This window comes from Antrostomus carolinensis, unplaced genomic scaffold (assembly GCF_000700745.2).
Source record: "Antrostomus carolinensis isolate BGI_N321 unplaced genomic scaffold, ASM70074v2 scaffold20118, whole genome shotgun sequence".
NCBI lineage: Eukaryota > Metazoa > Chordata > Aves > Caprimulgiformes > Caprimulgidae > Antrostomus > Antrostomus carolinensis.
In genome coordinates, this window is record NW_010333898.1 from 892 (window position 1) to 15,633 (window position 14,742).

General features: G+C 38.6%; 1 protein-coding gene across 1 annotated transcript; it reads right to left on the bottom strand.

The window, feature by feature from the left end:
* Positions 1 to 627: 627 nt before the first annotated feature.
* Positions 628 to 13,776, bottom strand: LOC104529672 (SEC61 translocon alpha 2 subunit; the record flags this gene model as incomplete). Its single annotated transcript, XM_010174037.1, is given in 12 exon segments — positions 628 to 1,013; positions 1,743 to 1,819; positions 2,002 to 2,193; positions 2,411 to 2,608; positions 4,424 to 4,584; positions 4,998 to 5,151; positions 5,752 to 5,792; positions 5,795 to 5,851; positions 5,996 to 6,127; positions 7,856 to 7,934; positions 9,756 to 9,821; positions 13,709 to 13,776. Coding segments are annotated over 12 exon segments (1,412 nt in total), but the record flags the coding sequence as incomplete, so codon positions are not given.
* Positions 13,777 to 14,742: the final 966 nt, after the last annotated feature.

The window sequence follows — 14,742 nt, forward strand, 5'->3', positions numbered from 1 at the left end:
ACGCTGCTTGGGGAAGCAGGCCTTGTTCTTTAGACTCACGAAAGCAAAGTGGACGTGAAGTTTCAGTGGCACAGTTCTCACAAGTACATGTTTAAACAAAACTACTGGGCTGACTCGCTGGCACGACAGCAGCTGCCGTGTTGTCCCGCAGGAGGCCCAGGGCAAGAAACCGCAGCGCCCCAGGCCCGGCCATGGATGCAGCAAATCCACCACAGAACCAGTTCACAGGTGAGATGAGTATCAGTCTCCGGTAAAATGTTTGCTTGTCCACCCTTAGAGCTAAGAGAAAGGTGTCTGGGTGGAGACAGCGCAAAGGGATAAGGAGTGCTGAGTTCAATGATGGGGAAATGCAAGTTAAAAAAAGTGTATATATATATAAAAAAAAAAAATCAATGTAAAATACAGGCTACAAATAAATTTTGTCAAGAACACTGGCACGTGGCATCTGAACTCAGATTTATTCTTTTTTTTTTTCTATTAAGGACAGGGAAATAAATTTATTTCTAATGCTGTGTGCAAAAATGTTTACCGCTATCCAACTGATACATTTTACCATCTCACTGTAGTGTCTGAACAGCAAGGTAGATGAATTGATTTCCAGCATTACAGGCAACACTAGATAATACTTAAACAAAATCAATGTAAACTTTATTCTTAAGGCAGCTGGTACTAATGCTGCACACAGGCATCGCTCAATGCCCATTACAGGAATGGGACACGTAGCACTTGAAAACAAGTAAAAAAGAAAATAGCATTATTGTGGACTAAGTGACACATGTTGTCAAAATACTTTCCCTTTCACACAAACCATGAAATATGTGGACATCTAAAAAAATAATGCACCTACTCCTCCAACTTCAGCCTGTTCTTTTACAAATATTTCAAAATACTGATAAATAATAGTGACCGCAAGCAGAATGCCAGTGCCGGACCCAATGGCTCCTAGAAAGTCAGCCAACACCGAGAGGGCACCAATGCACAAGCCACCAAATGCAGCTGCTGTAGGGATATACCTGTACCAAAGGAACAAAAAAAATGTATTCATCACCATGAATTTTCATCCCAAGATTCTAACAATATGTATGTACTACTCAAACAACCAACTAGAACACTGAGCAACAAATTCAGCGTGGCAAATGCGACTCTGCCGTTAACTCTTGGTATCTTCCACGTTTGCACAGAGTAGAAACTGAAATAAATGTTTGCTGAGAGGAAAGGTGTGTGAATAACTGAACACTGGCAAAGCTTTTCAATTCAAAGTATAACAATTTTATATATATATATGTGTGCTGGGTAACCTCCACAGGACCAGGAATAACTGCTTTGACTTAAATAGGTAGGGATAAATCTACCCTCCAATATGGATCTGCAATCTGCGTACTGCATAAAATACTGGTTTTGGAGTGTCATCTTCTTTCAGTAACGGTAAATTAAACACCTGTAAAAGTCAAAGTATCTTCCTTTTACAAACATGGAAGAGATTCAACCCAAATTCCTTCATTATGCCGCTTATATCATTATAAGGGCATGTTATATTATAACACTACAGGTTAACCTCTTACCTACTGCTTCAAACGCCTTCTGCATGACAAGGAAAGGCAACAGCTGAACGGGAAGAATCATGACACTGGCAGTGGAAACAGGTCTGTGATGTTTCTGAGAATATCTGTTCTGGTTGGTGCCTCCCTAGCACACATAACCACCCAGTACAGCAGCACGGCTGGAAGTCAGCCTTTCCTTACCTGTTAAGCTCATGAACCATTGAAGTATCCCTGTGGCCTCTCATCACCATTTGCTGTTCTTTGAGTTGCTTGGCAACCTGCAAAAAATTGTGATTTTATGATACTGCTGCCCTGTTTCGTAGTCACCTGGTATTTAGTCAGAGTAATAACTGATCAGTTAGGAACTAGTCAGAGTAATAACTGATCAGTTAGGAACTAGTCAGTTCCAAATCAGAGGCAGCCTTTGAAAACATTTAGGCACGTCTGTGAGAACACCTACATCTTTTGCTGATGAGCCGGAGACCTCAATCCAAGTCTTTGAGAAGAAAGCACAGGATCCCAACATAAATATGATATAAACTATGACATGGACAGGATCCTCAAATATTGCACCCATGGATTCTGGAGGGGACAAGTAGTAGCACAGGCCACCAACAGGGTAAGAGCGAGCAGGTCCACCGCCACTGACGTCCTGTGAGAGGGGAAGAAAAAGGCAGTTAGTTATTTCTTGCAGGTCTCTTACGTTCCCATCCTGTATTTATAGAGGAATTCCTCTTCCATGTTTAAAATATTTTTATATAGAAGCGTAAAAAGTAAGTATTCCAGTTTTCTGCTGGTTAAATACCAAAGTTCCACAATGATGTAATACAGACAATTTTATGGAGTTAAAAAAGTGCTAAAATACTTACTGCCCACTGTCCTAGCAAGTTCACCAAGAAGTTGCCGCTGAAACGAACAGACAACATCTGGGAAATAACATAGAGGTTCGAGACCAAGGCAGACTGCAGAATGATGGGAATGTTGGAGGTATAAAAGAGCTTGATAGGATAGCTGCTGTACTGCCCACGGTACCGTGCAGACTTGATAGGTAAATCAACACGAAATCCCTACAAGAAAGAACACACATGCACCAAGTTTAGGTCCCAGATAGAATGTTCCCAGTTTGCCCAAGAGCTATTCCTGACCACGGAGTTCTTGTGAGAGAAACAAGGAGTGCAAGGCCTGAGACAGTAAAACCCAAAGGCTTTCTGCTACAGGCTGGGTTACAAATTTGAAGGATTTCTAAGTTTTCCTGCTTGGTTGTATTACATTCTATTTATATAAAACACCATGTTTCATCTGCTAAATTATATTCCTCTAAAATTCACGTTATAGGATAGGGTTTGGTAAAAACCTTTACTGGCTTTTAACTTGGCTAGCAAGTTAACAGCAGACTTTTGTGTAGTAAGCCCAGCCTTCTGTTTTCTGGGGCAGGCTCCTATCTGAGTAAACCCAGGAAAAGCCATGTGGATTTGAAAAACAGAGAATTCAATTTATGCCAGCACTCTGACTCAACAGCTTAACAACAACAACAAAAAGTTGTTGGTTTGGTTTTTTTTAAAAAAAATCACATTTTAGCCACACACACACACACACAAAAGATTAAAAAGAAATGACCATATGGATCTCCTTTAGTGTCCATTTTAGTAAACACTTACATTTAAAAAGAAATACTAGCTAAGTATTTCAAGAAAATGATGGAAAAACCAGTAAGCTATGCATTAATTACACGGCTGTTTTTTCTAGGACAAATTTGTCTCATGCACACCCCAAAGCAGCACAGTTCTTTAGCTCTGTCCAAAGGTATTCTTTTAACTCAACTGTGAGTATCAAGTATATTGTTTGTGTTATACAACCGCTGCAATTTCAGAATCCATTTTTAGTAAAAACACTTTCATATGGTGTACAGCATTTAATGGAATGTGAGATGACATCACTCTCTATGTCTGGCTATAAAATTTAACAGCTGTACTGGCACAGAGGTACGTTACTGAAATAACAATATTGAAATCTTGAACAATATCTTGAACTATCTTTAACAATACTGAACCTTGAGACCAGCTCTGAAGAGAAGGACTTGGGAGTGGTGGTGAGTGAGAAGCTGAACGTGAGCAGACAATGTGTGCTCGCAGCCCAGAGGCCAATAACCGTGTCCTGGGCTGCATCAAGAGCAGCGTGGCCAGCAGGTCGAGGGAGGGGATTCTGCCCCTCTACTCCTCTCTCGTAAGGCCCCACCTGGAGTACTGCGTCCAGTTCTGGAGCCACCAACACAAGAGAGAACTGGAGCAGCTAGAACAAGTCCAGAGGAGGCCACCAGGATGATCCGAGGGCTGGAGCACCTCTCCTATATGAGGACAGGCTGAAGGAGTTGGGGCTGTTCAGCCTGGAGAAGAGAAGGCTCTGGGGAGATCTTATAGTGGCCTTCCAGTACCTGAAGGGGCTACAAGAAAGCTGGGGAAGGACTTTTCATAAGGGCACTTAATGACAAAACAAGGGGAAATGGGTTTAAGCTGAAAGAGGGGAGGTTTAGATGAGATATTAGGAAGAAGTTCTTCACTGTGAGGGTGGTCAGACACTGGAACAGGTGTTGTGGATGCTCCTCCCTGGAAGTGTTCAAGTCCAGGCTGGATGAGGCTTTGAGCAACGTGGTCTAGTGGAAGGTGTCCCTGCTGATGGCAGGGGGGTTGGAACTGGATGATCTTTAAGGTCCCTTCCAACCCAAACCATTCTATGATTTTATGAAATTAAATGAAATTCAAAGCTAAGACACTTCAGTTGCTCTGGTTTAACTTTTGAGTTGTTCCCAATGACTGCAGTGTCTATAGTCTGTGCGCTCCCACCTACACAGCTGCAGAGCTGCTATGAGGAATTTCCCATTTTACCTGAAAATATATGACTACAGCAAATACAAATACTGTGGCAATCAGATTCATGAGATTGGGCAAATTCTGTCGGTAAAAAGCTTCCCTCAAAGCCCGGACTTTGTCAGTTCGTGTAGCCAGAAGATGAAATAATGCAATCACAGCACCCTCAAACTCTGTTCCTGCACAAAACAAAAAAGTAAAAGACATTTTAATCAGTAAATTTAACACATTTAAAAAACAGTATCTTTCTTTTGGAAATTTTAAAAATTATATATATAAAATCAGATACAATAGGACATAAATCCTATTACAGTAAATATATCACAACACAGGATTCTGTTCTAGCTTACAGAACGTAGAATGCTGTAACTCCATCACAGAAGGCCACCAAATCAGCAAAGACAAACTTGTAGGTTATTAATCTTCAATTGAATCAGATAAGATTTTCAGCTTCAATGTCAGACAACTGACTTCAGAAGCTAACCATCACACATTAAACCATCTTTTTTTAATATCCAATAAACCTCTAATAGTTTATGTAGAGCATACATGCACTGAAACACGTTATAACGCATTGTAATCGCACAGGTACCTCTGCCAGTGTTGATGGTAGTGGGACTAAAAGCCTTCCAGACAATGGTTTCACAGATATTGGTAGCAATAAACAGGGAAATACCAGACCCCAAGCCATAACCTTTCTGTAGCAACTCATCTAACAGCAACACAATCAAACCAGCAACAAACAGCTGTGGGAAAAGAAACAAAACTGAGCAGAAACAAGAATAAATCAAGTCAAGATTTATGTATTAATGCCCTGCTTCAGTTATTTCCATCATGATGGAGAGAGATCACTAAATTTTTCATTCATGCGTATTTCTGCCCTCTCACAAATGCCTGTGCATCTCACCTGGCAATGATCTCTGGGACTTTTCAACACTGATGTTGGCAAACTGATTAGTCAGTAAGCACTTTTTTCAAGAAAGTGTTTGAGTTTGTGCGTTTACTGCTTTGCTCTACAGGATAATATCTCAAAGCTGAACCTGTGCCATTTAGTCAGAAGCCCTTCACGGTACTGAACAGCAGCTACCGCTTTTGAAGTCTACTTATTTCAGTATTTTCAATCACACATCCACTCCTATCTGAAACATTTTTGATATTAACCATCCCAACTTTATCTTCCTTTATGGAATATTTAGAATTTCTCATATATAGACAGACAGATACAAAGGATGATGCTTTACAGCATTAAAAATAAATAAATGGCAATCAGGCATAGAAAGATTTTTCCTTCCAGCTACACTGGATCTAACCAGCCTCAGTTACACACAAAACAGCTCATTACAAACCTGAATTATAATAAGAAGACAAATTCCAGCACCCATTTCAAATACATTCCGGTCATAACATACACAATGGCTTGCCCAATGGTAATAATCATCCCAAATACTAAAACAAGAGAGAAAGCAAATCCTTTAAAAACAATCTGCTGAAATCACCTACCAAAGAAATCTCACATCTAGTATCACTCAGGCAGGCTGCTTTCCCAAGAATAAAAATAAGCTCATTAATTTTAATTGCAACAGAACTTACATTTCTGAGCCCCATTGAACAAGGCTCTGTCTTTTGGAGTGTCACCAACTTCGATGATCTTTGCTCCAGCTAGCAGCTGCATGATCAAACCGGATGTCACAATGGGTGAGATACCCAATTCCATCAAAGTACCTAAACAAGAAGAAAAATAAATACAATTACCATTCAAGCATCTCCCCTAAAGAATTATACTCTGAGGATATTAGGTCTGCTGAAAGGTTTCTGACCTATAAGGAACATTTTTCATAACACTTCCAACATGTATATTCCAGTATAGGTATGATCAAAACAAAGACTGTTATCTCCTCATGAAAAAGGCTGCTGTGTTAAAATCTGTAATTCTGAGGGCAGCATGATAAACCTACATAGCTTTCCACTTCAAATATTTTTGTGAAACCATGCTAACACTAAAGGTCAATGTATGCTGAAGCTCAGTTTTTTGGCATATGGTATCAAGGAACCTTTCACTGTCCCTTGGTTGTTTATTCTTGTCAGTGCTTCAACTGTCAAACTTTCCAGAAGTTCAGTTTTGAAGATCACAAGAAAGATGTTCAGATCCACAGTGGCTGACAATGCTGCTCTTGGAATCACTGACTCTAATTAAGAGCGCAGAAGTTTAGGATTAAACTAGTTCTTAAAAGAACAAACACACATCGTGAAGATGTTCTGCTCTGGCAATTTACCTACTGGCACAACGTCACTGAGGTATCAATGTCCAACCATGCACAGCTTGAACAGGGCGATATAACTTCATAAAACACTACTGCTGCAGCACACAGGTGTATATTCCAGAAACTCCTGCTTTTCCCTCCCAGTCACCTGCATCCTAGAGCCTACACACTGTTCAGTACTATGTTAAATATCATGTCATCTCTCACAGAAATCTCTACTTCTCCAACAGCAAGAAAACTAGGATGTCAAAAACTTTAGTCTTTACCTCACATCCTCCAATGACATGCAGTCAGTTGACTTAAGTGTAAATTAACTTTCCCAATCCTGCTTTTTGTTGCCTTTACAGTCTCTCTAGTCTTTTATTGGTCACTACTACCATTCTGTCTGGTTAGTGGATGGCATATTCAGCCTATTGTCAGACACAGAATTTTTACCTGTACATTCTGCAGTAGAGTTTGAAACAGCTAACTTATTTACCTTCATTTATTATCTTCACTGGTGTGACAAAATTTGCCATTCTTAAATAATTTGTACCTTCACATTAGAAGGTTCCACTGATTTTCTTACTTTCAGCCAATTTTCCATGATACAGATGAGGTCAGTGTCCTCATTTAGTCATGAATGCCAGGTCACTCATCTTAAGTTTCAGACTTGCATTAGTTTAAGTCTTCTTATACATTAGGTTGGGATCCACTTGTCTATTCTAGAGTAAGTTAGTTTGGCTTTGCTAAACTATAAGCCTAATCATCTCTTCCATTAACTTGCCCACCTGTAAAATCAGTCACCCATAACGTTGCCAAAATATTATGAGGCATAACTGACTTGCACACATAAAGTTATTATCTAGTCAACACACTCATACTGCACATTAGTGCAGTTCCTAAGTGGTGGGGTAGAAAATTCCCTGTCCTGTACATCAACCAGAAAGAGATTGCTCTACAATTTAAAACAGAACCATCTCAAAACTTGAGAATCAAGGTTAATCTCATCTGCATGTCAAAGGAAACCCCATTTCCAAGATGAAGTACTTCTTAATGGTCAGTCAATTTTAACTACGTCTGTGTTAACGAACTTCGTAAAGTGTTTCAACATGACATCTGGGTTGGTATGAAATTTAACAGCCAACTGTTTTTCTCCTGGACTGTTCATACTGCTACAAAACAGAGAGAAAGGAAATAATCTACTGACCTCTGTTTGATGCAAGAATGACTCGCATCCAATAGAACGGATCTGCAGAATCTGATGACATGATTCCAAACAAAGGTATCTGTCAAAGCGCACAGCGGTATTAGGCAGACAGACAAAGAAAGCTTGCTTTAATCCAACAACCTCAACCTCTAATGATTCAACTGTTACACCATTTAATATCATTTACTCCTCTTTTTTTAATTAAACTAGAGCATACAATAACAGAGATACTTGGCACCATCTATTTTAATCCTCCACTGGGGTATAACTCAGAGGACTAAACTATGTAAACTAAGACCCTTCTACAGGAAAAAGCAGAAACTCCTAGAAAGAAGAGCCAGTGCACATAAATCAGATTAATTAAGTTGAATATGTAAATGCCTGACATACACAGTCTGGAGTACTACAACTCCCCAAAAGAATAGGAAAAGCATAAAATAAACAGGTTAGCCATCACAAATCATTAACAGAGAGGGAATAATATCAGATTACATTCCACTACTTATTTCACCAAAGTTTTTGCAGCAATTTTGAGTTTAAAAAAAAGAGAGAAAATGCAGCAAAACATCTTTGAGAAGACAGAAGAAAGCAGGTTATTTATTTTTTTTTTTTAAATGGACCTAAACCAAATTTATTTTTGGTATAAATTAAAAGATACAGCATAAATGACAATGTAAATATCTTCCTCCAGCAAGTTTAAATATTCAAATTCTACAGCTGGGAATATGTTTTAAAATATCCCATATGGAACTGTCAAATTTAGTCAAGGTCATACAAAACCTCCAATATTCTAGATGTCAATCCTGAGGGATTTTGAGCTCTTTAAAAATATTCTTAATCATAAAAACAGTAGACAAGGAATCCAGGCAAGAAATTCCCAACAGCTCTAGCCTGCACCATCTGATTTTCTACTCAACTATTATAATCTTGTGCTACAAAAACAAATCTTAATTATGCATATAGGAAACACAGAGAAACTACACATTCTTCTGGCTCTAGTATCCTTCCCGCCTCCTCCTTCCAAAAAAAACAGACGAGTACAGGAGCTGGGTTTGAGCCTTTCAACAATCCTCCAGAGCTGTAAACAAAACCTATTAAATTACTGCTCCAGAGTCTGGAATGGGTAACTTAATAAATATAACCTGAAAAGCCTGATTCTGAAGATGTGCAGTTCATTTTAAATCTTCTAAGAGATCTACAACTTCTAAAAAATATATATCAAGTAATACATGGATTCTTGTTTTCTGCAATACCTAAGTGTTCTTAAAAAAGAATTTAAAAAATCGATCTGTTTACAACCCAGGTTCTAGGAGCTCCTGCAACTGTGAGTAATAAAGAACACGTAAATGTTTACAAAGACCCGTGCTGTGGAGGGGTTTTAGCTAACATTTTTGTCAGTATATTCACAAAAAAAACAATGTCAACTTAAAACACCTCAGAAACATTTTTTTGCAATCTTTATAACCCATCAGCTTGTTCAAGAGTCATCAGGTAAAAACGGTCACTTTGTTTCACTTCCAAACTTGTTACTGCTAAAATTTATATTTAGCTGTGAACAGAGGGTAAAGAAGGTGGAATATTGCTCAGTTTTAGACTCCTCAATGAATAATTAACTTGACCCTTCACCCTGCAGCCAGTATCATAATTTGATAGGATCTTTCATAAACCAAGAAAAAAATACTACATATTTTAGACTAAATAGAAACATTAGTTTCTAAAAACATATACAATCAATAATAAAGACTATTTCAGAGAATCAGGTTAAATACTTAACCCTAAAAATACATAACTGAAAATGGCAGGTCAACATGAAACAGGAACTTCTCACACTTTCAGCCTTCTATTTTATATCTACAGAACACACATTTTCTGAAACACAGAAAACATCAAAACAACCTACCTGGCAGCATACTAAGAAAATGAATAGCGTGATAGCCGTCCATAGCACCTTCTCTCTGAACTGGATCTACAGAACAAAAATTGTAGAGATTAATGTGTTCACTGCATGCAGAATTTTCACTGCACTCTCACGTTAGTGCTAAATGCTGTATCATTGAGAATCAAATGCAAAGATGTTGAAACAGAGGCATCATTTCTCATTAGAATTTATTTTTAATATGATTTCATATTTTATAGAGAGAGACAGTCACAGACTTCTGTGTAGTCCAAGAAAACTTATATGGGATCTGGCAGGCAGCATGGCCAAGATTCAGTGAGTAGAATGAATTTTGTGTCTAGTACTCTAACACAGTGAGTATTTACAGAAAAGCATTAGTATGGCTAAAAACATGGACATACCAGTACAAACATGAAAGATTAATGCAAAAAAAAACTTATCTTCAGTGATTAGTGCCCCAGGCTTCAACAGATTGGAGGCACTGTTTGGTAAGGCTGGAAGTTATTGAACTAAAGCACTAGGTAGTTTTTAAAGAAATTTAACTGCTGTGAAGACAAGTGATAAAAACCAGAAGAACCATGAGAGTTTTGGATAGCAATTAAGAATATGTGGAATTAAGTTCCTCAAAGGGTTTTAGAGGAAGCTTAAATTCACCATTATGTTCATTGACAGAGATCACAAAATAGTTTTTAAAGATTCTTCTTCCTCTCCGAAATATTTTTATCCACGTAGATTATCTATTACTTTAAAAAGAAAGTCAGATCAATGATCATTAGTCACTAGTATATTGAAAAGAATCTCAGGGTTACAAAATTTGAGGCAATTGTAACTAGTGTGAGGTGTAGGAAGAGAAGAATCACAAGATTTAAGTTTGCACCAGAGGATTACTCAAAGCATGAGATAGAAAGAAACGCACTTGAGACCAGACAGAGCTAAGATGCAGTGTTATGTTCAAGTTCCCACCTCTCCTCCACGGACCGTAAACGTTAGGATAAGTGTGTTCACTGCAGGCAAGAGTACAGCAGCTACTAAAACGTGACATGAACTAACATGTAAGATAAGTGCAGCAGAAATATTAGCTTTCTGCCTCCAATCACTGAATCTGCCTGTAGAGAAGTAACAAGAAATAGGATTAGTGCCTGGGTTTATAGGTACTGAACACCCACAAATGAGAAACTACAAACTGATGCTTCTCAAGCAAAAGAACACCCAGAAGCAGTCTACATCTTTTTAAGTGGAACCACGCACTTACTTAGAAGCAAAATAATTCCAGTAATTTATTTACTGATACTGCCTCACTCTTTTAAAAGAGGCCAGATGCTAAAAATACTCACAGTATAAAGTTAAAAAAAGAAAAATAGTGACAGCAGCAAATAAATCCAAACAGTATCTTGTGTTAGACTTTATGCAGTGCTGACCCAATTTACCCACAGTGCTGCATGAATTCTATGATTCAGATTTTAAGTACAGACTTCTAAAAAGAAAAATGCTTAACCAAATTATCTCTGCAGCCCAACAACTAACCTTAGCTTCTGAGGCATCACTCAAGCTCTACAACTGCTCTGTCTCTCCCTCTGACTGTGATGAACATGAGCATTAGAAAAATCTGCATCACCCAAGTCAGTTATTCACAAGGAAAACAGTCTTTAGGATTCAAAAAGACAAAAAAGAAAAAGGAGGCGTCTGATTCCATATGCCAGGAACAGCAAAATACAGACTGGTACCAAAATATTCCAGCCATAAATGATAACAAGCACAGGGACAGGACATTTCATCAACTGAGCAGATTCAATTGGACATTATATTCCTTTGACATTTTTCTTAAAACTTGTGAAAATGAAGGGACATCATCTTCTTGGTGTTCTGAACAGTGTGTTCTACTCAGAAAAATCTGTGCATATGAGGGAAACATCAAACAATACTACTAACTACAAAAGTAGCAACTGCTTCTGTTAACCAAGTTGGCCAAAGCACAAAAGCAATGCTTCCTAGTAACAGAAAAAGCCCAGTTCCCTCATCAACAGTAATGGCAAAATGATTCAATGACATCCCAACTGAATCAAAACTTCATCTTCACTCCCCAATCCAGACAAGTCTAGAGAAAACAGATTTCTTTTTCTATTTTGTTATCTTCATGTCTTGTCCTGGCCTTAACCAAGCCAGTAAAACCATTACTAATGATGTCTGCTACTGACAGCTTGCAAGAAAACAACACAGAACAAAGAATTACAGTGACACAGAATGACCCAGGTCACTTGATAAACTACAGACAAGCAAGGAACATAATTTAAACGGTCAAAGGGCTCTCCAGTCTAGGAAAGATGTTCCCAATTATGTCTTCACCTCGAATGTGTACAAAGCTGGCAACTGGCAGTCACTGCCTAGACAGTGACCTAGACTGTAATAAAGACAAAGTGACCCAAATAGAGAGGACAGGAATCTTGGCACCTCCCTGGGCACCCTTCATCTGCTGATGGAGGACATGGACAGATCAAGCCCCTCTTCCTCTCTGGCAAATAGAAAGGGAGGAGGAAACCCCCCCCCCAAAAAAAAAACCAAGAGAAAAATTGCAACTGTCTACAAGCTTTACAGAAACATCAATATGTGTAGATTTGTCTTAGGTTCCTCTTCACATCCACTTCACTAGACAAAAATGGAATGGGTGGATGGAACCAACTAACCACAGATCTGCCATAAATCAGCATCAAAAGACTGCATTAAGGTTCACAGCAGCAGAAACAAAGATGGGTACCTTCCATCCACATCTGGTACAACAAAAACTTAGCACAGAGTCTGGCTCTAGAGACTCCTGCTCTGAAGAAGACTTTGTCTGAGCTGAATAATTTGTCTGGAAACCTGTCCCAAGAGGGGAAGGCGCTGAAGAAAAGACAGATGGAGCAAAGAGCAAGGGGATAAATCCCAAGCTCTTTAAAAATCAATTCCAGGGGGGGAATAATCAGCAGTTTTTACCGTATCTTCTCCATTCAGTCCAGAAGGCTCAGCTGTGGTTACTGGCACAAACATCTCTGCATCCAGACCTAACCTTCAGGAATCTCTCATCGACATAAGAGGATTCTCTCGGATGGTGTCATGTTCCCAGATAATAATTTCTTTTTAAGAACATAAAAATCAACATTTAGCCCTTAAGGCCAGTCACGACAATGAAGATTAAGTAAATTTGTTTCTCTAATTAGAACCTTTGTCACCTAGGCAATACGTGTGTGCTTGAGTTTTGGAAGTAAAAAACAGCGGTGGCTTTTATTCACAAGGATAAAACTTGTGACAAGGAAGGTCTATTTCTGATCTACGAAATTAATTTTAATCTAGAAATTGTGCCAAGAAATGGAAGGAGCTTCTAGGGCTAAGGGAACAGAAAGATCAGCTGTCAATGAACTCAATTCACTGATTTCAGAACAAAGAGAAGTGTCACATCCAGTAGGGGAACAGGGAGCAATTATCTGAACTATCTCACCGATCACCTTCCCACTTCATCAAGGTGAATCATGGCTACTGGAGTAGAAAATATTTTGTGGGAAAGGAAGAACTAAGTTTGTGGTTCCTGAATTACAGTGCAAGCCTTTTCAAAATAATCTATAAATCAAGCTCAAAGCCCAGAGTTGTGACCAGTACTCAGACAACAATGGTAGCCACAGGAAAAAAATGCTTGAAAGTTCCATTCAAGTATATTAAAATAAATCAAATCATACGGAGCTAAAACTAAATAAACTTAGTCTAGAAATGAGACTCTTTCAAAAAAAATAGTATAATTACCAAGGCGGCTGTTAAGAATTCATCATCATGGTAATCTTTTACCTTATTATGGATTCCACCTCTTCCAAAGAATACATCCTACCTTAAGGCCCACTGTCTGTATTTATATTGGAGTGTGGACTCACATAGCACAATATTCTCTTATCTGTGAACCAATAAAAGTAAGAACATAATGTGGCACTCACTTTTCTTTCTGGTTTCTGGATTTCGGGTAACACTGCACAGAATGGCTTAATAACTTCTAAAAATTTTACTGTTTCAGAAAAACAAACACACACACACATAAAAAAAAAAGAGAGAAAAATACATTAATTAACCTTCATGAATTTATAAAGCTTAATACAACTTTATTTAACTTCTACAGGAAAAAGCAGAGTGGAACCAACACTTCATAAGTGAATTATTTCATCAACATACACTCTAATTTGATGTCTGAAAACTGATCTACAATTCTATAAAGCTCTCTTCTTAAAACAGCTGAAAACAGGGCAAAAATGTAAAGGAGAATTCTTGTTCTAATCAGATTTGGCCCATAATTTTTTCTACAGCTGGAATCACTTTAGATGAGAAGCAGCACTGTTTGTATCACCAGAAGTTAACTAAACTGTATTCCATCTAAAAATAAACGACCTAGTACCGGTCTGTGCTAAACACAGAAGCAAAGGACCCCGACTTCAAAATGTATCCAGGGAAAGATTAGTGTCTTGTGTTTTACAGAAGTATTTAATAGAGAAAAACAATGAAATCGCTAAAAATATGTTTGGAAACCTTAATTTAAAACAGTGCAACACTTATTCCGATGAGAACTTTGATGGATTTTAACTTTGGATACATCTCGCTTCACAGATTCTCCTTTAAAAACACAGAAAAGCTCAACAGTTTGGGCTCTTCTGCAAAATAAAAATTAAAAAAACGCAAAGCACATGCACTTGGTGAGTAATTTCCCCTCCAAAACCTGCCCATTACTCCTGGCTTCAACACATTGGGATAACCGCGGAACACACACAGCAGCACGTCCTCAAATGAATTATATTTATTACACTGCAAGCCGACTTAAGTAACATTTTGGTGGAAACGCCATGTCTGCTGCCACACTTTGCTGCTGACACATCCCTCCTTTCTTTACTCCAAGCTCTCCGTCCGTCGGTCCGTCCGTCAGAGCCGCATCCCGCCCCACAGACCGCAGCGCGGCTCCCACCTTAAAACACTAAAGCCAGCG